A 24266-nucleotide genomic window follows, 5' to 3' on the forward strand; every position below is an offset into this window, starting at 1 on the left:
AACATAGCCATGTGGTTTTGTCAAATCAATCCATGATGAATCCAAAAGAACCGTTTGATTGTGAGTTGTATCAAAGTTCCTAGTAGTAGTAGATAAATATCTTTGATTGCAAGGCAGTTCCATTTCATAACATCCAAATAGGTCGACATGCAAGGGTATATAATATATCTGTTTTTAAGGTACCACTTTATTCTTATTAGCATCTAACACTTTCACAAAACATGGTAATGAGGTTTTGACATGGGGCGAACAGGATAAAGGATCCACCTTAACGGAAGTTCTAGTTTTAACAATGAAACAATCACCTTTTTCCGTCTTGATTCTCCCAAGCAAAAGAAAGAATAGAACAAAGCCACGTCATCATTGCAAGGCTTCATTTTCTCGTTTTTCCTGTTTTTTTTTTTTTTTCTCAAGTTTTATTTTTTAAATTTAAGTTTACATGCGCTTAAAAAGCCAATAAAGACCCAAGGTGGACCCAGGGGTAGTCTTCACACATTCACATCACCACATGGGGTACGTCGTCAAGGCAAAAGAAAGGTCAGAGGTCAAAGGAAAGAAGGGTGGCTCCATTGTCTGTCTCTCCCTCCCTCCCTCCCTCCTAGCGAGGGTTTCCTGTGTCTGCTCAGGGCAGCTCTTCCAGGGGCCTCTGGTGACTCAGACTAACTGCTTTTCTAACTTCTCTCACTCTTCTGGAGGCTCGGAGATGGCCGCCCGCGGAGGCCCTCTACCCTAGACACAGACAGGAGCGCGGCTGCAGCGACGCACTCGCCGTTTGGGATCCCGCGACGGAACCACCTGGACGTCTCCACGCGTTGTGCAAAAACAACAACTGAAGTCGCAATGGGACAGAAGCAGGGTAAGGGTGTGTCGAAGGCCAGAGAGGGGGGGGGGTGGGACAGAGAGGGGAGTGGTGTGTCGAGGGCTGTAAGGGTGTGTCGAGGGCTGTAAGGGTGTGTCTAGGGCTGTAAGGGTGTGTCGAGGGCTGTAAGGGTGTGTCGAGGGCTGTAAGGGTGTGTCTAGGGCTGTAAGGGTGTGTCGAGGGCTGTAAGGGTGTGTCTAGGGCTGTAAGGGTGTGTCTAGGGCTGTAAGGGTGTGTCTAGGGCTCTAAGGGTGTGTCGAGGGCTGTAAGGGGGGTGGAGAAAGGGGGATAAGGGTGAGTCGAGGGCTTGGGCACGGGGGCGGGAGGGGTGATGGACTAGCCCCTCGACACTCGAGGTCAGAAATCACCAGGGGGTGGAGTTGGGATAATCTTGTGTGTGTGTGCGGAGCCGGAACATTTTCGTTCATTAAATCCAGGGTTTTGTGTCGTTTTCCTTTCCTTTGTGGCACTTTTTTCAAATACGTTTTCGCTCTCAATTCTCGCAATCCTTTGGTTTTTCGGCTGACCAGTCAAGTCAATCTTTTTAATTCCTTCCATCCGAAAGTCTCGTAGAAGGTTCAGTGAAAGAACAACAGTCTCCCAGCGTGACCTGCCCAGGCAGAAGGCTCACAGTCGAAGTCTTTGAAAACCTGGGATCCGAAGGAAGACTGCACTTAGGCTGTCCCTCTTTCAGTTCAGTCCATCAGCTACCTCTCGTTTATCTGGTCAGGTTGTGTCTGTAGCAGGTCCTACCTCTCGTTTATCTGGTCAGGTTGTGTCTGTAGCAGGTCCTCTCTGGACTCTTGACAGCAGTAGTCCTGGAGTCGTCTGTGCTTTTGTTGACCGTCGAAGTGACTCTGCCCAGGCTGAAGTCAGACCTCCCCTGGTGGTCACTCTGGGGCCGGGTCGCTGTGGTCAAGGGTTGGTTGTGTGCTTGTCACGGAGGGCTCCGATACAGGACGTGACATCCGTTCTGTCTTCAGATCTTAATTTAGCAGTACCACGAAAGGAAGCCAGATGATGCAGAATAATATGATTTTTTTTTTTTTTTTTTTTTTTCTCTAGGATTTCTGGAAGGCGTGTGGAAAGGACTGCACCGATGTAGCACGCAAAGAGGAGTGGTATGTTTTCTAGATTTTAAAGTCAGTTGTGTATCAATAAAAGTAAGCTTCAAGTAGCTCGAAATCCCCTCAAGCCACTACTAGTGTGTCAATGATACACTTCCAGCTACGTTGAGAGAACAATGGAACTAATGAACAACTCTCAACCCTCAGATATGTATGGTTTACTCCTAGGAACAGTGTAAACTTGGAAACCTTTCCTTGTTGTCAGGTGGTCATTTGGTTTGCGGTCCTCAGTACATTTTTTTGTGAGTTTTTTTGTTTTGTTTTCCATTCTGTCGTGATATCGTATATATTGTAGCACTACATTGAACTGGACTCTAGTACTTTAGTTTCTATCCTATTCAAAAACAGTCTTTGTGGTTTTCAAAGACTTTACTATCAGCAGTATTCTTGAAGGCAACATAAACGTAAGTTTTTTTTTCTCTCCCTGGAAAAGGGAGAATCGAAAGGATGCCAGTATCCCTTCAGTCTCCTCCACCACAGCTGAGTTGAGAAACCCCCCACCCCCCCATTGCATTGTGGGATATGCAGTGCCTAGCTCCACAGCCTCTCTAGTCTATGCAGCAGAGCGGATGAGAAACCGAACACCCGATCAGGAGGAAGCAGAAGGTCAAACTACAGGAAGTCCTCTTTGAAGAAGAAGAAAGAAAAAAAAAACAAGAAGAAAAAGACCGGGACAGGAAGTGTTATGATGATGGACAGGTCTTCGCTCAGGCACGGCTCGGTTTCTGACGGGGTCTCCCAGTGCACCCTGGGAAATGCAGTCCTCAGCTCTCCAAACTCATGAAGGCGACCACCTGCTCCAGCTTGAAGGCCAGACGCTGTTTCCTGGCAGCATCGTCCTGCTCCAGCGCGTACACAATCTGTCACACACACACACACACACACTGTGTGAGTCTCCACTAAACTTCCAGACGTCTAACAAGTAACATGCTAACAAAGGGAAAACACTGAGGGACTAGCATAGCGAAAACGAGCTAGCTCGACAGCTGACTGCTGCTGAAGGTGTTGGGACTGCAGGTGAGTGTACCCCACTGGGGGTCTCCCAGGGGGAAGAGCAGGGGTGGTTACCTCTTCGGCGTATTTGCCCACGTAGGAGTAGATCTCGCAGAGGGAGCTCATGCTGTTGAACTCGTTCAAGTGCATACGCGACTGCTCCGCCAGGTAAGCGTTCATGTCCTGGTCGCTGATGGCCGGCATCTTGTTGATATCTGAGTAGTACCTGCAGGGTGAACACACACACACAGAGTTAGGAGTCAATGTGGTTGAACATCACGTTTCAGAGTAGAGTCTCCTCCCTGGGGCAGGTCTACCCTCCTCCCTGGGGCAGGTCTACCCTCCTCCCTGGGGCAGGTCTACCCTCCTCCCTGGGGCAGGTCTAGCCTCCTCTCTGAGGCAGGTCTACCCTCCTCTCTGAGGCAGGTCTACCCTCCTCTCTGAGGCAGGTCTACCCTCCTCCCTGGGGCAGGTCTACCCTCCTCCCTGGGGCAGGTCTACCCTCCTCCCTGGGGCAGGTCTACCCTCCTCTCTGGGGCAGGTCTACCCTCCTCTCTGAGGCAGGTCTACCCTCCTCTCTGGGGCAGGTCTACCCTCCTCTCTGAGGCAGGTCTACCCTCCTCCCTGGGGCAGGTCTACCCTCCTTCCTGGGGCAGGTCTACCCTCCTCCCTGAGGCAGGTCTACCCTCCTCCCTGGGGCAGGTCTACCCTCCTCCCTGGGGCAGGTCTAGCCTCCTCTCTGAGGCAGGTCTACCCTCCTCTCTGAGGCAGGTCTACCCTCCTCCCTGGGGCAGGTCTACCCTCCTCCCTGAGGCAGGTCTACCCTCCTCCCTGGGGCAGGTCTACCCTCCTCCCTGAGGTAGGTCTACCCTCCTCCCTGGGGCAGGTCTACCCTCCTCCCTGGGGCAGGTCTAGCCTCCTCTCTGAGGCAGGTCTACCCTCCTCTCTGGGGCAGGTCTACCCTCCTCTCTGAGGCAGGGCTAGTCTCCTCTCTGAGGCAGGTCTACCCTCCTCCCTGGGGCAGGTCTACCCTCCTCCCTGGGGCAGGTCTACCCTCCTCTCTGAGGCAGGTCTACCCTCCTCCCTGGGGCAGGTCTACCCTCCTCCCTGAGGCAGGTCTACCCTCCTCCCTGGGGCAGGTCTAGCCTCCTCTCTGAGGCAGGTCTACCCTCCTCTCTGAGGCAGGTCTACCCTCCTCCCTGGGGCAGGTCTACCCTCCTCCCTGAGGCAGGTCTACCCTCCTCTCTGAGGCAGGTCTACCCTCCTCCCTGGGGCAGGTCTAGCCTCCTCTCTGAGGCAGGTCTACCCTCCTCCCTGGGGCAGGTCTAGCCTCCTCTCTGAGGCAGGTCTACCCTCCTCTCTGAGGCAGGTCTACCCTCCTCCCTGGGGCAGGTCTACCCTCCTCTCTGAGGCAGGTCTACCCTCCTCTCTGGGGCAGGTCTACCCTCCTCTCTGAGGCAGGTCTACCCTCCTCCCTGGGGCAGGTCTAGCCTCCTCTCTGAGGCAGGTCTACCCTCCTCCCTGGGGCAGGTCTAGCCTCCTCTCTGAGGCAGGTCTACCCTCCTCTCTGAGGCAGGTCTACCCTCCTCTCTGAGGCAGGGCTACCCTCCTCCCTGGGGCAGGTCTACCCTCCTCTCTGAGGCAGGGCTACCCTCCTTCCTGGGGCAGGTCTACCCTCCTTCCTGGGGCAGGTCTACCCTCCTCCCTGGGGCAGGTCTACCCTCCTCCCTGGGGCAGGTCTACCCTCCTCTCTGAGGCAGGTCTACCCTCCTCTCTGAGGCAGGTCTACCCTCCTCTCTGAGGCAGGGCTACCCTCCTTCCTGGGGCAGGGCTAGCCCTGGGAGAGCCTCACCAGGCACCTGGCCTTCTGAAACGGGCCTAAATGGATCCGCAGAGTCTAAAGGACACTTAGCAGGGTGTGTGAAACCATCCCTCCCCACACACACACACACACACATACGCGTGCCTGCAGGAGGCTCTCAGCTGTGTCAGGAGGAGAGCTGGAGGAGGAGAGGTAATCAGTCACTGTCAACAGCAGCTGCAGTGCCCCTGTCAATTCTTTAATTAAGGCCAGTCATTTCCATTTTTAATTCCTGCACCACTAAACCACTCCTGGACACCCCCCATTCCCTGTTAATGGCTGGGGGTGTGACGGTGTGTGTTTGATAGTGTGTGTGTGTAATGGGAGGGGAGGGGGGGGGGGGGGGTGCAGGTGGATGTTACGCAGAAGTGTAGCTCTTCCTATGAAACAGCCCCCGCCCCCCACACACCTGTTGAGAGCACGGGGCAGTGCTGGGGAGTGGCAGAGGGAGAATGTTACTCAGGAAAACAGCTGTGTTTGGCCAAAACAGCAGGTCCAAAATACAGATATTCTCCAGATTGAAGTGTGAAACATTCAACAGTCGCTGGACAGATTTCATGAATAAAGCTTCATGTGATGGGTATGTGTGTGTGCGCAGTATGGTGTGTGTGTGTGTGTGCAGTGTGGTGTGTGTGTGTGTCAGGTACAGGAAGCCTGCTGCAGCTCCTAAGTGTAATCACTATCATCATCATCTCTTTCCGGGGGTTCCCTCTCCACATTACAGCTTCACAGCTACCACTACTGGGAGCAGGAACCATGGTTCAGTCTGGACTGTATTCTGTGCACTGCCAGATTGTTCCCGCGGAGACGTAGCGTCGACCAGAACTGACTAGGACACCTGCTCAGTTTGGGATCGTTAGCTTGTTTAGGTTTTCTTTAGCCGGGCAGCAGTGAGGCGACCGGCAAGGGCTGAAAGGCAGAACTAGCTGTACAATGGTCTGTGTTTTGATTGGCAGCCGTATGTTAGACCAATCACATGTCCTGTCTCTCCTCTCTCCCTGGCTGTCCAAACAGGGAGTGACAGGTAGGTATCATGGCTTGTGTGAGTGTGTGTGTGTGTGTGTGTATGTGAGTGGATGGCAAGGAGTGTGGAGGACCTGTGGATGTGTGTGTGTGACAGTTTAATTTGCGCGTGTGTGACAGCAGCCTGGAGGAAGAGAGAGGCTGGGGAGAGGATCAGCACAGTAGGCTGCTGATGGTGAGAATCACTTCAACCGCATCGCTCAGTCCTCAGCCTCGCAGCCCCTTCCTGGTCCTGTTTCACACTGCGTGTGTGTGTGTGTGTGTCTGCAGTTTTAGTCTGATTTGGTAATGAGACTAAAGACCTCACAATCCGTCATATAGAATCAACTGGTGTCGTGAGCTGTCTGTGGATGGGACACTATATAACAAAGCTCGCTTTCCTACTCTTGTCGCTAAATTGGCAACACGTCTAACCCTATTAACTGGTAAACGTGTATTGTCGGTTAATTCCGAGCATCCATATATCCGACACTTTAACTACCCATCGTCTAACATGAAAACCACAGCTGGAAGTAAAACGATCATTGCCCTGATCATCTGACAATGTGTGCGAGTGTGTGTGTCTGTCTGTGTGAGTGTGTGTGTGAGTGTGTCTGTCTGTGTGTGTGATTAGCATGTTTTCCATCTCCGTACCCCCCCTGGCCGTCAGACCTCGTTCCCACCCCCCTCTCCTAACGCCTCCTAACACAACAGTTACCTCTCCAACCTCAGCGTCAGCGATAACCTCACGCCTCCCTCTCACCAACAGGCCCAGGCTAAACGGAACACGTCGATATTACGCCATGGTAACATCCCCATGTGACCTAGTGCCAGCTGCTGATAGGCTGGTCGTTAGGAAGCATTAGTGTCTGTGCTTGCAGGCCCTCACACCTCCTGTGCCCTGCCAGGCTTCATCTAGACTTACAGGAAACACACCCTCATCCATATTTAAAAACACGCTCTCACACGCTCACGGAAACACTCGCATAAACTCTAATACAGATCACAGCACTATACCACCTGACAAACATGTGCTAATGCTAGTGCTAATGTAAAATCGCCTGCAGACAAACACACAGGCTGTATCTCTCTCTCACACACACACACACACATATTTATATATACAGACACACACACACACACACACACAGAGGATTCATCACACTGATGAATTCTGGCCTGGTCTGAAATCCTTATTTGGTTCCACGTGTTTGAGCAGCACATCTATCTTGTCCCAGCGCTGCAGCAAAGGCTAACACATAAATATTTTTAACTGCTTTTACAGCTCCCCCCCCCATATTTTATTCAGCATTTTCTCTCCCTAGCAAATACGTTTAATAAAACTACCTTTTTAACAAATTACTTCCACTACGGCGCAGCCCAGTTCTGGAGAGCTACCCTCAACTCTTCCTGTTTCCCCAACATGCACGCTCTCTCTCTGCCGGCTCCCTGCTAGGTGCCCCACACCCTCCACACAGGGCAGCAGCTCCACACCCTCCACACAGGGCAGCAGCTCCACACCCTCCACACAGGGCAGCAGCTCCACACAGGGCAGCAGCCCCACACCCTCCACACAGGGCAGCAGCTCCACACCCTCCACACAGGGCAGCAGCTCCACACAGGGCAGCAGCCCCACACCCTCCACACAGGGCAGCAGCTCCACACAGGGCAGCAGCCCCACACCCTCCACACAGGGCAGCAGCTCCACACAGGGCAGCAGCCCCACACCCTCCACACAGGGCAGCAGCTCCACACCCTCCACACAGGGCAGCAGCTCCACACCCTCCACACAGGGCAGCAGCTCCACACCTTCCACACAGGGCAGCAGCTCCACACCCTCCACACAGGGCAGCAGCTCCACACAGGGCAGCAGCCCCACACCCTCCACACAGGGCAGCAGCTCCACACCCTCCACACAGGGCAGCAGCTCCACACAGGGCAGCAGCCCCACACCCTCCACACAGGGCAGCCAGCAAGGTATACACAGACAGGGCTCTGAGCTGGGGTTGTCTGCAGACCTATGAGGGTGTGTTGGATGCGTCTGCCCTCACCTCACCACCCAGCTCTTGTTGCTGGGGATGTCTTAAGCTTATCTGAAGGTGTGTTAGATGTGTCTGCCCTCACCTCTCCACCCAGCTCTTGTAGCTGGGGATGTCCTTGGCGTACAGCAGCTTGTTGGAGGGCGAGTCCTTCCCCAGGCGGTGCTCTGAGGTGGAGCAGGAGTCCATGAAGGTCTGGGCCACCACCGACAGGCAGGCGTCCGTGATGCTGCTCTTGTGGATGTCGAACACAAACTGGGGGTTCTTGATCACGTTCACCCAGAACCTCAGAGGAAGACTGGAGGAGACAGGAAGCACGAGGCAGCACGCCAGGAAGTTACACGCCAGGAAGTTACACGCCATCCAAACAAGTCACTTCCTCAATCATGCGTGTACCTATCCTGATTGAAAGTTGGGAAATACTGTATTTTCATTTGCAAGCGACTGAGTGCGTGTTATAAAGACTGAGCTGCCCAGTACTCAGAAATACATCTAGCTTTCCAGTCTATATTTAGCTTGTGAATCTACTGTATATTAGAGTTAAACAAGCAGGCTTGTTCAGACCAAGCCCAGCAGATGACGCCCAGTATCATCCTTGCTCCTTATCACCGTGCCGACGGCCTGAGAGCTCATATATTCAGAACCAGAAGGGGCACGAGGACTGGTTCACTTTGTGGAGCCCAGCCTGCCTCATCCTGTCGGTGTGTAGTCAATTCAATAAAGGAGCTAATCTTAAAAGCAGCCAGAGTCTGGCTCTCATTGTTTCTTCTCACTGGGGGCCTCCCACCGACACTGTTCATATTGGCTTGTTTGTCCGGGCGGCTCACTTTGTGCCTGTCTAGAATAATAAAAATGTACAAGTCTGTTTATTTGCTGGTTTGTTTATACTGAAAACAAATGGGGCCATGCTATGCTGTGTGTGTGTGTGTGTGTGAGAATGTTAGGCAATAGGACTCAGGTGGTATTGAGGAGATACTGTGTTTGGCTTTGGACCCTCCCTCTCCCTTTCCCTCTCTTTCTCTCTCTCCCTCCTCTCTCTCTCTCTCCCTCTCCCTCTCTCTCTCTCTCTCTCTCTCTCTCCCTCTCTCTCTCTCTTGGCTGATGCAGCAAAACCCAGCCCAGGCCAGACTCTGCAGTCTAGCAGACACGACCAGCCGTGATTGTGCCGCAACATCAAAGGACAAGAGGGAAAACCTATAAATGCAATCATTTCATCACCCCCTCCCCTCAGGGCAATTGTCCAGACCAGCCTCACCCTCCCCCTCCCCCTCCCTGCCCCCTCCCCGACCCCCCCTGAAAGTCATTCAGCTGTGGAGCCCTAACAAAAGAGGATTTGGGGCATTATGACTTCAAATTAATCTGGAGGAGAATCTTTTGGGGATTAAGCGAGAGGATCAAAGGGATGTTAACACCAGGGCAACAGGGCCTGGCTGCTCCAGCTGGCCTCCCCTACGCGGACACACGGGAGCGGGCACACGGGAGCGGGCACACGGCACGGCCCACCTCAGGGTATCACTCCACATCCACCAGGACAGAGTGGGAACAGGTAGGGTGAGGTGGGGCTAGGGGTGAGGGATACAGCCAGAGGTTAGGGATGAGGCTAGGGTTAGGCAGGGCTAGGCGTTAGGGTGAGGTAGGGCTAGGCGTTAGGGTGAGGTAGGGCTAGGCGTTAGGGTGAGGTAGGGCTAGGCGTTAGGGTGAAGTAGGGCTAGGCGTTAGGGTGAGGTAGGGCCAGGGGTTAGGGTGAGGTAGGGCCAGGCGTTAGGGTGAGGTAGGGCTAGGCGTTAGGGTGAGGTAGGGCCAGGGGTTAGGGTGAGGTAGGGCCAGGGGTTAGGGTGAGGTAGGGCCAGGGGTTAGGGTGAGGTAGGGCCAGGGGTTAGGGTGAGGTAGGGCCAGGGGTTAGGGTGAGGTAGGGCTAGGCGTTAGGGTTAGGTAGGGCTAGGGGTTAGGGTGACATTCAGCGTGAGGGCCAGGCTATGACCACACACACACCTGTGGCCGGTGTTCGTCAGTGTGCCCTTGACACAGATAAATCCCACCTCCTCGCTCTAGGGATTACGTATAAATACCGACGACTGTTTAAACAAATCAAGCTTAAACGTATTGTGGAAAATCTACAATGTCTATCGACAGCAATGCTCTGCAGTGCTACACATGATTCGACAGATTGAAATGCAGAAAAATAGACAACACTGTATGTTGAATCCCACCAGTCTACAATATTCCAAGCGAGCGTGGTGTCATCTACACTGGGAGTGATGGTTTTATGCGATTAAGTTTCACAGATGAGTGGGGTGTGTGTGTGTGTGTAGCAGTCTGCTTGAGACGGCGGTAATTAAAATGCTGCCTGTTGGAGCAGGACAAACAAACAAGTGTGCACACACACATAGAGACATACAGACACAGACACACACACACACACAGAGACACACATACAGACAGAAGAAAGAGGATGAGAGGAAGAAGTCAACAAACGGCGGCTAATCCAAAAGATACCATCTGGAGATGGTGTAGGAGTCTGTGACAGACACAACCCCCCATACACACACACACACACACACACTGCAGGCACACATGGTGCAGATGGGACCCCCACCACACATAGCGCTGTAGAGGGGAAGTGAAGGACATGAGCAGAGGGCTGCTGTCGTGTTCTCAGAGATGAACCGGACGCCACGAGGGGTCACATGACCCAGGACTGGCCCTCCACTAAGCAACAACAGAGTGACGACAGGAGAGACACACGTGTTCTGGCCGGCCTTACAGCGTGTAGAGCAGCACACGTCCTGGTCATCTGACCGTGCTGCAGGGCAGTGGACAGGAGAACATCACACCCCCATCCTACCCTGCTGAGACCTGAGGACGCCCCCTCAGGGATGGAACATGACTGGTTCTTCGAGAACCTTTCCATGACTGGTTCTTCGAGAACCTTTCCATGACTGGTTCTTCGAGAACCTTTCCATGACTGGTTCTTACAGAACCTTTCCATGACTGGTTCTTCCAGAACCTTTCCATGACTGGTTCTTACAGAACCTTTCCATGACTGGTTCTTACAGAACCTTTCCATGACTGGTTCTTCGAGAACCTTTCCATGACTGGTTCTTTGAGAACCTTTCCATGACTGGTTCTTTGAGAACCTTTCCATGACTGGTTCTTAGAGAACCTTTCCATGACTGGTTCTTAGAGAACCTTTTCATGACTGGTTCTTACAGAACCTTTCCATGACTGGTTCTTCGAGAACCTTTCCATGACTGGTTCTTCGAGAACCCGTAGATGATTGGTTCCTAGATAATCTTCCCAGCTGTGTGTTCTCAGCCCTGGATCTCAGGTTATCGTGGATTACCAGACGTCAATCTCCTGGAGACCAGCTCCTGCTCAGACGTAATCTGGCCTGGAGAAGGGGCCGTGGAGGAGGACCGGGAGGCCTGGAGCATCAGATGGTGTGAGGAGGACGTGATGTGGGGAGGGGAAGGGGGGTCATGCTGCACGCATCACAGACCAGGGGCTGGAGCCTATGTTTTGGGAGAGTCTTGTTCTAAAACCATGGGGGGGTTTGATAGCGCCACACACACACACACACACACACACACACACACACACACACACACACACACACACACACACACACACACACACACACACACACACACACACACACACACACACACACACACACACACAGACAGTCCCATGCAGAGTGGACCTCATAGCTTCAGTACTAAGCGGTTGACTGGCTGATGTGAGTGTGTGTGTTGTGATAAATTGCTTTTTAACGTCCCCCTCTTGCAAGCAATTCCATTAAAGTCTAATGTACGAGCGACCCGCTGAGCTCTTCTGAAACACTTAACACGCTCTCGCAAACGGGCGCAATAACGCAGGCGAAAACGGGATCAGAACTCAGAACTACACAAAGTAAATATTCTTACCCCTTCCTCCCTCCCCCCCGCCTCCCTCCCTCCCTCCCGTTCCCCAGCCAGACATCAATTTCAGGACCACAGCCCCCACAGTCCATTGGGCCTGGACGGAGTGATGCATGGTGGGAGCTTGGCGAAGGCTGGGAGGCTAATGAGATATTAGTGTGCGTTTAACTCCCACCGAGTGCCCTTCCCCCCCTCTTTTAATCTCCGTCATCTTCCTCCCCTTCTCCCCCCCCCCCTTCCTGATTCCACTCCTGCCTCGTTAACCCCTACAGCTCTCCAGAGCAGGGGGGACACCATCTTAATTAACCCAAGGATATTAATTTAGTCCCCACTTCCTTCACCTTGCCCCCTCTCCTTCCCCTAACCCTCTCCCCGTTCATCGCCACAGCGATTTCCGTGGCGACGGGGCGCCTTGGCACCAGTAAACGTGATAATATCAGATCTGGCTGCTAATAGTGGTTGGCTTTTAATGAATATTTTCCCCCCTCCCCTCTGTGGTTTACAGATGGAGGGAGGTGGAGGTGGAGGGAGAGGTGGAGGGGGACGGGGAGGTAAAGGGGGAGGTGGAGGTAAAGGGGGAGGGGGGGAGGGGGACCGGGAGGTAAAGGGGGAGGTGGAGGGGGAGGTAAAGGGGGAGGGGGAGGTAAAAGGGGAGCGGGGAGGGGGAGGTAAAGGGGGAGGTGGAGGTAAAGGGGGAGGGGGGGAGGGGGACCGGGAGGTAAAGGGGGAGGTGGAGGTAAAGGGGGAGGGGGGAGGGGGAGGTAAAAGGGGAGCGGGGAGGGAGAGGTGGAGGGGGAGGTGGAGGGGGACGGGGAGGTAAAGGGGGAGGTGGAGGTAAAGGGGGACCAGGAGGTAAAGGGGGAGGTGGAGGGGGAGGTAAAGGGGGAGCGGGGAGGGGGAGGTAAAGGGGGAGCGGGGAGGTAAAGGGGGAGGTGGAGGGGGAGGTAAAGGGGGGAGGGGGGGAGGTGGAGGTAAAGGGGGAGGTGGAGGGGGAGGTAAAGGGGGAGGGGGGAGGTGGAGGTAAAGGGGGAGCGGGGGAGGGGGAGGTAAAGGGGGAGGTGAAGGTAGAGGGCAGCATCTCTCACCAGTTGCTCTTCCAGGTGTGCCTCACATGCGGGTCGTGGATGCTGTGTCTGTCCGCCTGCTCGTCCAGGAAGTCAAACATGTACTTGATGGCGAGCGGGAGGGCGCTGCCCCGGTGGGCCGTGCTGAAGATGGTCTCAAACAGGTCGTCCACAAACTTCTGTAACGTGCCCTATAGAGGAGAGGGTGAGAGAGAGGTCGCAAAATAGAGAAGACGCAAAATAGAGAGAAAGGAGAGGGTGAGGGGAGGGAAAGAGAGAGAGGAAGGAGACAAAGTGTAAATGGGCGAGTGATGTCAACACAAGCATACACTGGGAAATGTATCCCAGATAACTAACCAGATCTAAACACACCCTTCTGAGCTGCCCAGTGGAAGAACCCCTGCTGGCTGAAATCTGCATATTCCCAACATCCTATCAGGCTCCCAGATAATGTGTCCTCTCCTGTAGCCTCTCTCTCCTCCTCTCTGGGTCTGCACCCCTCCCCCCAGCCTCTCTCTCCTCCTCTCTGGGTCTGCACCCTCCCCCCAGCCTCTCTCTCCTCCTCCCTGGGTCTGCACCCTCCCCCCAGCCTCTCTCTCCTCCTGTCTGGGTCTGCACCCTCCCCCCAGCCTCTCTCTCCTCCTCTCTGGGTCTGCACCCTCCCCCCAGCCTCTCTCTCCTCCTCCCTGGGTCTGCACCCTCCCCCCAGCCTCTCTCTCCTCCTCCCTGGGTCTGCACCCTCCCCCCAGCCTCTCTCTCCTCCTCTCTGGGTCTGCACCCGCCCCCCAGCCTCTCTCCTCCTCCTCTCTGGGTCTGCACCCTCCCCCCAGCCTCTCTCTCCTCCTCTCTGGGTCTGCACCCTCCCCCCCAGCCTCTCTCTCCTCCTCTCTGGGTCTGCACCCTCCCCCCAGCCTCTCTCTCCTCCTCCCTGGGTCTGCACCCTCCCCCCAGCCTCTCTCTCCTCCTCTCTGGGTCTGCACCCTCCCCCCAGCCTCTCTCTCCTCCTCTCTGGGTCTGCACCCTCCCCCCCAGCCTCTCTCTCCTCCTCTCTGGGTCTGCACCCTCCCCCCAGCCTTTCTCTCCTCCTCCCTGGGTCTGCACCCTCCCCCCCAGCCTCTCTCTCCTCCTCCCTGGGTCTGCACCCTCCCCCCAGCCTCTCTTTCCTCCTCTCTGGGTCTGCACCCTCACCCCCTGCCTCTCTCCTCCCCCTCCCTGGGTCTGCACCCTCCCCCCAGCCTCCCTATCTCTCAGTCAGGGGCCTCTGATGGGAAATTGTTATTTCACAGTTCACTTTTAATAATATCTGAGAACAGGAGGGACATCTCCTAAGCCTCTTTGTAGCAAAGGGATTAATTGGCACGCTGCAACACACTGACCCTCATTTGATGTAATGTTGTTGACTTGAAGGAGGAGTAAAAAAGAGAGGGAAAGAGAAAGAGAGAGAAGAGATAGGAAGGAAGGGGGGGGGGGGTGTAATCCACTTGTAACAAACAGGCTGATAGAAAGGGCGCAGATGAGGAGAGAGAGAGAAAGAGAGACAGAGAGACACAGAGAGAGAGGGAGAGAGAGAGGGAGGGAGAGAGACAGAGAGACAGAGAGAGACAGATAAAGAGGGAGAGAGAGAGAGAGAGAGAGAGAGAGGGAGAGAGGGAGAGGAGGAGAGCAAAGACAAGACGGCTGTCTAGCGTGCCACTGGCTGTGTTGGATGAGGTGTGCACAAGCTCAGCAAAAAAAAGAATATATTTTTTTTGGGGGGGGGGGGGGGGGGGGGGGGGGGGGGGGTTGGTACAGTGACAGAGGCAGAGAGGATGAGAGAGGCAGAGAGGATGAGAGAGGATGAGAGGAGGAGGAGGATCCTGTTAGCTGACAATCACAGCTATAATACGGTGTCCCAAATCCCTGACAGCTAAGCGTTTGGCTATGAAGATGAAAACATTTCTGTATCAAAAACCCCTGTCGTCCTGGCGACAAGAAGCAACCAGGGGCTGGAGGTAATGTGTGTGTGTGTGCGAGTTCACACTGTGTGAAGTTGTCCTGGATATACAAGTCCACATGACACTAAGCCAATGCCAGGTGTCACATGGTGATGTCATCATCCTCATGTCCCTGTGGTCCGGCTGGCTAGCGCCAGTTCTAGTGCTCCAGCATCAGATGCACCTGACCAGACTATGTGGAAGCCAGCTAAACACACAGCTAGCTATCACAACCTCATCACTTAGTCAAGGAGAGGAAACATAGGAAGAAAACACAGAGGCTGGGAGAGGCTGAGGAGAGGATGAGGAGAGGAGGAGAGGAGAGGATGAGGAGAGGATGAGGAGAGGATGAGAGGATGAGGAGAGGATGAGGAAGATGGAGAGAAGATGGAAGGACAAGAGTGCAATCAAGCCCTCTGCTTTGATTTCCTGTTTTCCTTCTCTTCTCCCACTCATCTCTCTCTCTAGCCCCCCCCCCTCCCCTCCCCCCTTCTCTCCCCTCCCCCCCCTCTCTCCCTCCATCTCCTCTCTCTCAGTGACACTGATGGAGCTAATATGGTAGGCGTCAGCTCTCGGTCGACCTGGGGTATTTATTGGCGAGGTGAAAGCCAAACGCAGTCAATTACAGTGCTGTCGGCCCAATCATTTTTCACCAAGAGAGATGGTCCCCCAAGATAAACTGGTTATTTCACAAAAACAATCCATCTGAAAATATGACACACCGTCTGCATTCCTGGTCCGGGTAATCACTGGGAAATAGAGCATTTTCTAAGAGGGCAAGCCAGTTTGTGTGTGTGTCTGTCTGTGTGTTTAAACGGCATCTGCAAGTGTGTGTGACGTTGTGTGTATGGATGTTGAATGCTACTTGACGGTGTCAGAGGCTGAGAGATGTGGAGACAGAGGGATTGATGGTGCCCAGCCGGGGGAGATTCAACAGCAGTGTGTGTGTGTGTGTGTGTGTGTGGACTGCTGGGTGGTTCTACATGTGACTCCCTACGCAGCGCTGCCATGTTCATTACACAGCTCCACAGTGAAGGCTGGCACCCAACACGAGAACCCGGAGAAATGACAGACGACACACTCCCTCTCTCCCTCTCTCGCTCTTTTCTTTTCTTTGTGTCTCCTCCTTCGCCAGCCCTGCCAACAAGCCTCTGTGTGTGTTTGTGTGTGTGTGTGTGAGTGAATCCTGCCACTTAGTGTTCCAATTATAGAACCACAGAAACAGAAACAGGCGATGTGTTTCCCGTCTGAACCGCTAAACAAAGAGAGACCGCCGATCAAACCAAGAGCGTGAAATGTTCACTAATCACAAATTACAACCCCACACTTCAAGATCCTTCGCCCCTCCCTCCGTCTCTCCACCCCTCTCTCTCTCCCTCTTGTTGTATTTCGTGTCCTCGCAGTGTTTGGGGTAAAGGGAACACTTCTGTTGTAACAGAGGAAAGGGCAGCAGGTCATTAGAAATGGGATTGATAATTAGATTTTGGAGGTGGGATCAAAGTCACGATTCACTCCAAAACCAAATTAACCAGTTTTTTATTTTTTGATTTCTCTCTTTGTGAGCGGCCGTCGCTGCCGGGATTTGCTCAAAGACTCATTTTCTGGCATTTGATTTTCCACCCAGATGATATCTCTGTGTAGAGCACCTCTGTAAGAGGCGCTGGCTCACCCTCCCTCCGTCATTAGACGTGCCGCAGTGTCAACACCAACAGGAACCAAAGAGAAAATACAGACATTTGCATATTTTCACTTTGCCTTCAAAGCCTACAGGGGTTTAAAGAATAGTTTTGAAATGACTTTATTCTGTCATGTGGAACGAACCAGTGAATGAAGACAGAGAGAAAGAGGGAGAGAGTCGAGTCATGACTTTTACGTGTGTGACAAAGCTTCAGGCTTGCAAGTGACCCTGTGGTGACCCTGTGGTGACCCTGTGGTGACCCTGTGGTGACCCTGTGGTGACCCTCTGGTGACCCAAGCTCCTTACCTTGGTGGCTAACAGGCGGGTCAGGTAGATCTCAGACACCATCTTGCTGCCGCGGTCGCCCTCCTTCTGGTCACCGTGCTCGTGGTTCTTCACCAGGTGCCACACCTTCACCCCGCTCTCCAGGTCGGGGGTGATCATGGGCGTGCGAGAGCGCAGGCTGTCCGGGCTGCCTGTGTACTTGATCATGTTCTCTGTTCAGACACAGCAAGGGAGACACAGTCAGCCCCAGAGCACAGCACAGCACAGCCACAACAACATCACTCACAATGAGCTCGCTAATGCTTCAAAACAACAACATGTGGCTGGCAGTGGAGTTGGAACCTTTACATTTCAATTACTTAAATGTAGTCACTAGAGAAACCATTTATACTAGAAAACAAGCCCAACTAGCCTTTAAATGTGAAAACAAGACGTTTACTCTGTTAGATGGACAGTTTTTGCAGGGCGCCAGACCCTGAAGACAGAGCTGCACTCTGAACACAACAGTGCTCCTGGTACCAGCGGGGTTTGGGGTTTTACTGAGCCTTGAGATTGGACATGAAACTTTCACACAGCGAGTCTGGTGAATATTTAATTGCTTCTTCGGGGAACAATGCGGTGGTGGTGGACACAAAATCGAACAGGTGTTGGAGCAGATGAAATATGCATGGGCCACCCCGATGGCAGGAGTGCCGATGACATTTGGAAACATGCGGCTCAATGAATGTTTACTAAGTGTGAAAATAATTGATCAGCTTGGCTGAGAGAGACAGACAAGAGACAAAGAGAGAGACAGACAAGAGACAAAGAGAGAGACAGCCAGAGAGACAAAGAGAGACACAGACAGAGAGACAGAGAGAGAAAGACAGCCAAAGAGACAAAGAGAGAGACAGCCAGAGAGACAAAGAGAGAGACAGCCAGAGAGACAAAGAGAGAGACAGCCAGAGAGACAAAGAGAGAGACAGCCAGAGAGACAAAGAGAGGGACAGCCAGAGAGACAAAGAGAGAGACAGCCAGAGAGACAAAGAGAGAGACAGCCAGAGAGACAAAGAGAGAGACAGACAGAGAGACAAAGAGAGAGACAGCCAGAGAGACAAAGAGAGAGAGACAGCCAGAGAGACAAAGTGAGACAGCCAGAGAAAGACAAGAGACAAAGAGAGAGACAGCCAGAGAGAGAAACAAGAGACAAAGAGAGAGACAGACAGAGAGAGACAGCCAGAGAGAGACAGCCAGCAAGAGAGAGACAGCCAGCCAGAGAGAGACAGCCAGACAGTGAGGAGGGCGTGTTTGCACCAGGTTTGATGCTGTAGACATCAGCCTGCCCAGAGAGAAGAGAAGGATGAACGAGGGATGAATCGGAGGACTGACAGAGAACGAGAGCCTCAGAAGAGCGTGTAGGAATGAAGGGCGTGTGTGAACAACGACTCCTTGAACTTAACAGTCTGCAATTGAAGCGGGAGAGTGTGTGTGTGGGTGTGTGTGTGATGCAGGAAGTGCTGACCTGCTCTCAGGTAATAGAGGCTGACATTCTGCAACGTGAACCAGAGCTTTCTGCACACATAGCATCTTCTCTGAAACACTACTTGCCAGACACTGCTTGATTGAGAAAGAAGGTTTGTAACACCCCCCTTTCTCCATCAATCATCCTCAGTTCCACCCTTTCTCTCCTTTAACCAGTCACCCAGCACTGGCCTCCTCTCTACGTAGTCCTTACAGGGGTTTTTCTTTCTTTTTTCTCGCTCCCCCCATCGCCATCCTCTAAGGCCACGCTTCACTGTGCCTCTCTACACCTTCCTCTGCATCTTTCCTTTCTCCTTCTGATCTCCATCCCTCCTTCTTGATTGTGTCATACATATTCTGCCACCCCTCCCTCTCTCCCCCTCCCTCTGTCCCGCTCCCCCCCCCCCCTCCCTCTTCCCCCCCCTCTCTCCCCCTCTCCTTCCCAGCAGCAGCAGGTTGGGGTGTCGTGACTCCAGCCTGGGTCCATTGTGTTCCGGGGAGTTCAAAGTCTCTCTTCGCTGGCTCTACTGGCCCGTGATGAAGTGCTTCTCTCTCTTTTGAAGTCAATTCCCATAGAAAGTGAAGAGATGTGTGGCATTTTGTCTCCTTCCATCTCCCTCCCTTTCTTTCACACCCTTCTCTGCTGCTGTGTTCTGATTGGCGAGGCAGAGTGAGGTGAGATGGTATGGAGATGAAGCAATGCTCATAACGCTAGTTGGCGTTTTTGATGTGTCTCAAGTGTTTGTGGCGGGCGCACCGGACTCCTTTGATCAGGGTTTGGATTGGATGGCTTTTCACAGGTTCAACAGAACAAGGACAGAGATGTGACAGATGGGGGGGGGGGGGGGGGGGGGGGGGGGGGGGGGGCTGTCTGGAATCCTGGCGAGACGAGTAGAGTGCAATGTCTTCTCTTTTCTTTCCCCTTTTCTTCCTCCATCCTTCTCTCCCAGTCCCCTCCCCTCCCTCCGGTCCAGTTTAGCACCACTCGGGGCCTAGTTTCTACCTGTTACCAAGGGTGATACCTTGGCTAATGCTAGCTAAATGCTAACCCCGCCTGGAGGCTGGGTGCGGTCTCGCTAATCGTTGTTGTGGTAGTGTCAGAGGTGGAGCCATGTTTGAGGGATGGCTAGTGCCCCCTGCAGATGTCTCTGGAGGGGACGCTGACAGGGAGTTTAGACAAGGGTTTTTGCAATGGCTGTAAACATAATTAAAAACCTGGCGCAGGAGAGGGTGCGACAGGGAATTCACTTTGTGTCTACCTGAGTGTGTGAGTGAGTGTGTGTGATTGTGTGTGTGTGTGAGTGCGTGTGTGAGTGCGTGTGTGAGTCATACCGTATTTGCTGGCGGAGGTTCTGGACACAGTAGAGTTGTTGACGGAATTGTAGGCTGTCACCTGCTTGGGGACCAGAGCCACCACAGAGTTCTCAGGCACCTGCACACAGGACAAAACACAGCACACACCCATTAGCTTCAGCACCCCAACAACAACCAACAGCAGCGTCTGTTCTCGTCCAACTCCAGGCCTTGTGAACAGCAGCTCTCAAGAGAGCTGGGACAGTAATACGAGACATGGATCATGACGCCCTACGTGAAAGGTGGCAGCATGTATGTTTCACATCATCCATTACAGTGTGGAGGCTAAGGGGGGGAGGAGGTTTAATTAGCTTGCAGTTCAGCCCCCCCCCCCCCCACACACACACACACACGTTGAGTGACAGGGTGTGTGTGTGAGTGTGTGTTAATGTTAGGCCAGCCCTGGGCTGGGACATCCCAGGCTCCCTTTTCAATAATACCATTACTCAGAGAGAGAGAGGGAGGGGGGGGGGGGGGAGAGAGGGAGGGAGGGAGGGAGAGAGAGGGAGGAGAGAGAGAGGAGAGAGAGAGGGAGGGAGGAGAGAGAGGGCCCAAACCCCCAATCAACAAGGAACGGAATCAATTACAACAACTGGGAGAGTGCCTTGACCCCTCCCCCACCCCAACCCACCCCCCATCACTCCCTCCCTCCCCCCACCTCTCCCCCTTCCCTTTCCCTCAGCACAGCCCTCCATCTCCCTCCTTCCCTCCCCTCTCTCCACACCTTAACCCCTCGCCCCTCCCCTAGTCTGCATAAGCCCACCCACATCCCCTCTGGCTGAGACAGGGTTAATTGAAGTGATCTTTACGATAGAGTGGGAGGGCTGGATGGGGAAAAGGGATGAGGAGGGTCCTGGTGTGTGTGTGTGTGTGTGTGTGCATGTGTGTGTGCGCATGTGTGTGAGAGAGAGGAGGGGGGCTTCATTTGATTATGACATTATTTCCCCATCTTTTCCCGCCCTGCTCCTTGTGTATAATGTGTTGATATCAGAAGAGGAGCCAGAAGGCCCTGAAGGCTGGTACCCTGGGGCCCTGCGCCCTAAAACATGCTCCCTCGTCACTAACCCTGCTTGTTGTCTACATGGCATAATGAAATGAGGAATGAGGGAGAGTGTGTGTGTGTGTGTGTGTTCGGGGAAATCATATTGGGAAGAGAGGATTAAGGAAGAGAGGAGAGAGAGGGTGGACGGACAAGGGGCGAGAGAGCTGGACTGGAGTGGGTTAGGAGGAGGTGAGAGGAGGAGAGAGGAGGAATACTGCGATGGACGGAGCAGACTAGCTGAATATCAGAGCTGTGCTCGAGGCTACGACGCTCATGTTTCCAAACAGGAAATCAAACTTGTATTTTTCACCCCCTTTTTCCTCTGACAGAATCGGAATCAATGTGTCCATCTGGGCTGCTTTGATAAAAACGAATGAAGATGACAGAATGAGGGCTGACTCTATTGAGAGCACGAGGTCTGTGCCTGGAGAGCGTCACGACAAGACAGGCGGGGGGGGGGATCTGCAGGACATCACAAGGACAAACACGACCGAGGGAACTTGACGTTAGTCAATGGAGCGCATCAATGGAGCTGTGCTGGTGAGACGTCAACAGCCTGCAGTCTGGGATTAACCCTTCACCATGACGACGGAGGATTATAACTAACGTATAATCTAATGAGGATATATTGAGTTTTAATTCCACAGCAGGCCTCCCTGACAACGAGGCGGACGACTGCAGCCCCCCCCCAGCCCCCCCACATCTCCTCACCCTGACTCGCTAACAAGCTTGGAGGAACCATTTATTGATGTCGTTTTTTGGCATGTGTGTGTCAAGGATAAGGTGCTGTCCCTCCCCCCCTCCCCTTCCTTCACTCCCACACACGGCTGAGAAAAGAAAAAAAAGAAAGAATTAACTTCTGTGTTCATTATCTCATCTCCGATTCCAATCAGCACCTAATCCATTCTGCCTCTGCCCACGCTCCCCGCCTGTGACATTTAATCTAGACAGCGGCAGGACCAGCCCCCTCCCCCCCCCCCCCCCTCTCTTTCCAAAAGAGTGAAAAAACTATTTGGGATGGCAGCCGGACTGCTTAGTCCACTCAAACCATTTCCTGTTTCCTCTAATGAGCAGTGTGGGCGGCTCCATCAGTCCTCCTGTATGGAAGACCAGCACCAGTCCTCTGACCAGCAGTCTGGAGGACCAGCACCAGTCCTCTGACCAGCAGTCTGGAGGACCAGCACCAGTCCTCTGACCAGCAGTCTGGAGGACCAGCACCAGCGCTCCTCTGACCAGCGGTCTGGAGGACCAGCACCAGCGCTCCTCTGACCAGCAGTCTGGAGGACCAGCACCAGTCCTCTGACCAGCAGTCTGGAGGACCAGCACCAGCGCTCCTCTGACCAGCAGTCTGGAGGACCAGCACCAGTCCTCTGACCAGCAGTCTGGAGGACCAGCACCAGCGCTCCTCTGACCAGCAGTCTGGAGGACCAGCACCAGCGCTCCTCTGACCAGCAGTCTGGAGGACCAGCACCAGCGCTCCTCTGACCAGGAGTCTTGTGGCCATATTGGATTCTCACCCCCCAGGACATGGAGTGCTGTACCCGTGTGTGTGTGTGTATGTGTGTGTGCATCCGAATGTAAACGTTTCTCCCCTTATTGATGTACGTCAACTTTCTGAATTTGCGCGTGACCCCGTTGAGGAGCGTTCGACAACGCTTTGAATGTCCGTCTCTCTTTTGAGCATTGGTGGATGTGTGAGACAGTCCTCAGATGGTATCTCCTCTCCTCAGACAGAGGGATTACCCCCATCGCTGGCCCTGGCTGCTCTCTCTCCTGCCCTTATCTCCGCCTCTCCCTGCTGCTGACTGGTGGGGGGGTCCTGTCAATCAAATCCTGCGTCTTCTAAATGACCAGGAAGTGTTCTGACAGGGAGAGTCTATTAGGGAGGCTTGGGGGGTCACGGAGAAATCACATACCAATATCCCCCTTGGAGAGAGCGGAGGTACTCATGAATATAAAGGTGATAGCCTCTATTGATGGTTATTGATGGTTTCTCCCAACACATGTAATTGCCAAGACAAAAATCTGTAATTATTGGGGTTTCTGAAAGATTCTGAACGGTTTATAATTTTCCAACACCGTAATTTTTTTTTCCTTTGTGTACCGTAGCGTAACTATGGCAACGCTATGGATAGCTAGTGCTCTGTGATAGAACGGTTTGAGATTCTTCACGGAAAGGTTGAAATCAAACGCATTAATACTATTCTCGGTTTTTCTAAGTGGGCTTCGACATGAAAGGATGCTGCCAGGCTCAAGATAATCTACTCGTTTCATTGTGCGTCTTGACAATATCTCAAAGTCCATCTCCTTTTGGTCTGTTCTACCCAGATCCTCATTTTCAGATCTAAAACACTGTTCTTACCACGATGTCAGCCATCATCATATCAACGCACACTTTCAGAAACTCTTCCTCCATTGGCTGGGGGGTTTAAACACATGCACACGTGCGCACACGCCTTTACGACTGTTTAGATTAATCCCATATTCCTTTGATTTCGCCCATCATAAATGTCAGATAGCATGAAAACAGACAGTTACACGACTCCCAATAGCACCCAGTGTAAATGATCAAACGGCATGAGTAGATCTACATGCGCGCTACATGACTGAAAACGCGTGTGTTTACACAGGGGCATGCTGGGAACCCCATCTAAACAGAACAACACAGGACACAACACAACATGGCTCACTTTAATACTCTATAGTTCCCCTCCCTCCACCTAGACACAGCCAGCTTTGCACACCGTGATGTTATAATCACAGCCAGCTTTACACACCGTGATGTCATAATTACAGCCATCTTTGCACACCGTGATGTCATAATCATAACCAGCTTTGCACACCGTGATGTCATAATCACAGGCAGCATTGCACACCGTGACGTCATCATAACAAGTTAGCGTTTTAACACACTTCTTTCGGCGCATCACGGAAATAAACGCAATGTTGGCAAAGATCCCATCACACATGGTGTGTGTGTCTGTGTGTGATCTGAGCGAGGAGGGTGAGAGGTCGTGGCTGAGTGAAGCGAGTGTAGGGGCCTGAGGTATGGAGCAGGGAAGCAGTTAAGAGAATAAACAAAAGAAGAAGACCTTCTGGCTGTCTGATGAGAGCAGTGCATGTGAGGGAAACAGAACATGTTCATGTGCGGACATGATCGTGTGTTTAAGAGAGAAAATGTACTCTGTGTACATACCACGTGTGTGTGTGTGTGTGTGTGTGTGTGTGTGTGTTTGTGTGTGTCAGAATGCCTGTGTTGTTTGTCTATGCAGTCAGTGAGAGAGTATGACAGGATGAATGTGTGTGTGGTTCTCAGAAGGAGACCTTTGCGAGGTAATATATTTAATGAAACATGTATGAGCCTGGGCCCAGGTAGCTCCTGTCTGATTAGAGCCAGAGGGAGCAGGAAATGAGCTTTCAGGGTTTAGTCCAGACTTCATGAAATATGAATTTCATGGGAAGGCCCACCATCCATATCATCAAAACACTCCGGAAGAAATCACCTCAGCCATGTTTCTATCCTGTCGATTTATCTGACCACGAAATACATCGGATCTTGTGATTGCTAGT

The 24266-nt window shown here is 52.9% G+C and overlaps 1 protein-coding gene across 1 annotated transcript in view; it reads right to left on the reverse strand.

Annotated features, from left to right (window-relative positions):
• Window positions 1-749: 749 nt before the first annotated feature.
• The window catches only part of plxna4 (plexin A4), a gene marked incomplete at its 5' end in the record, with an annotated part of 79809 nt that continues 56292 nt past the window's right edge, over window positions 750-24266 (reverse strand). Inside the window, 5 exons of the mRNA XM_047015561.1 lie at window positions 750-2846; window positions 3055-3205; window positions 7967-8179; window positions 12887-13056; window positions 16823-17013. Of these exons, the coding sequence (XP_046871517.1) occupies window positions 2751-2846; window positions 3055-3205; window positions 7967-8179; window positions 12887-13056; window positions 16823-17013 (821 nt within the window). The remainder of the gene's footprint in view (window positions 2847-3054; window positions 3206-7966; window positions 8180-12886; window positions 13057-16822; window positions 17014-24266) is intronic.

The sequence above is a fragment of the Hypomesus transpacificus genome, unplaced genomic scaffold, assembly GCF_021917145.1.
Source record: "Hypomesus transpacificus isolate Combined female unplaced genomic scaffold, fHypTra1 scaffold_306, whole genome shotgun sequence".
NCBI classification, from domain to species: domain Eukaryota; kingdom Metazoa; phylum Chordata; class Actinopteri; order Osmeriformes; family Osmeridae; genus Hypomesus; species Hypomesus transpacificus.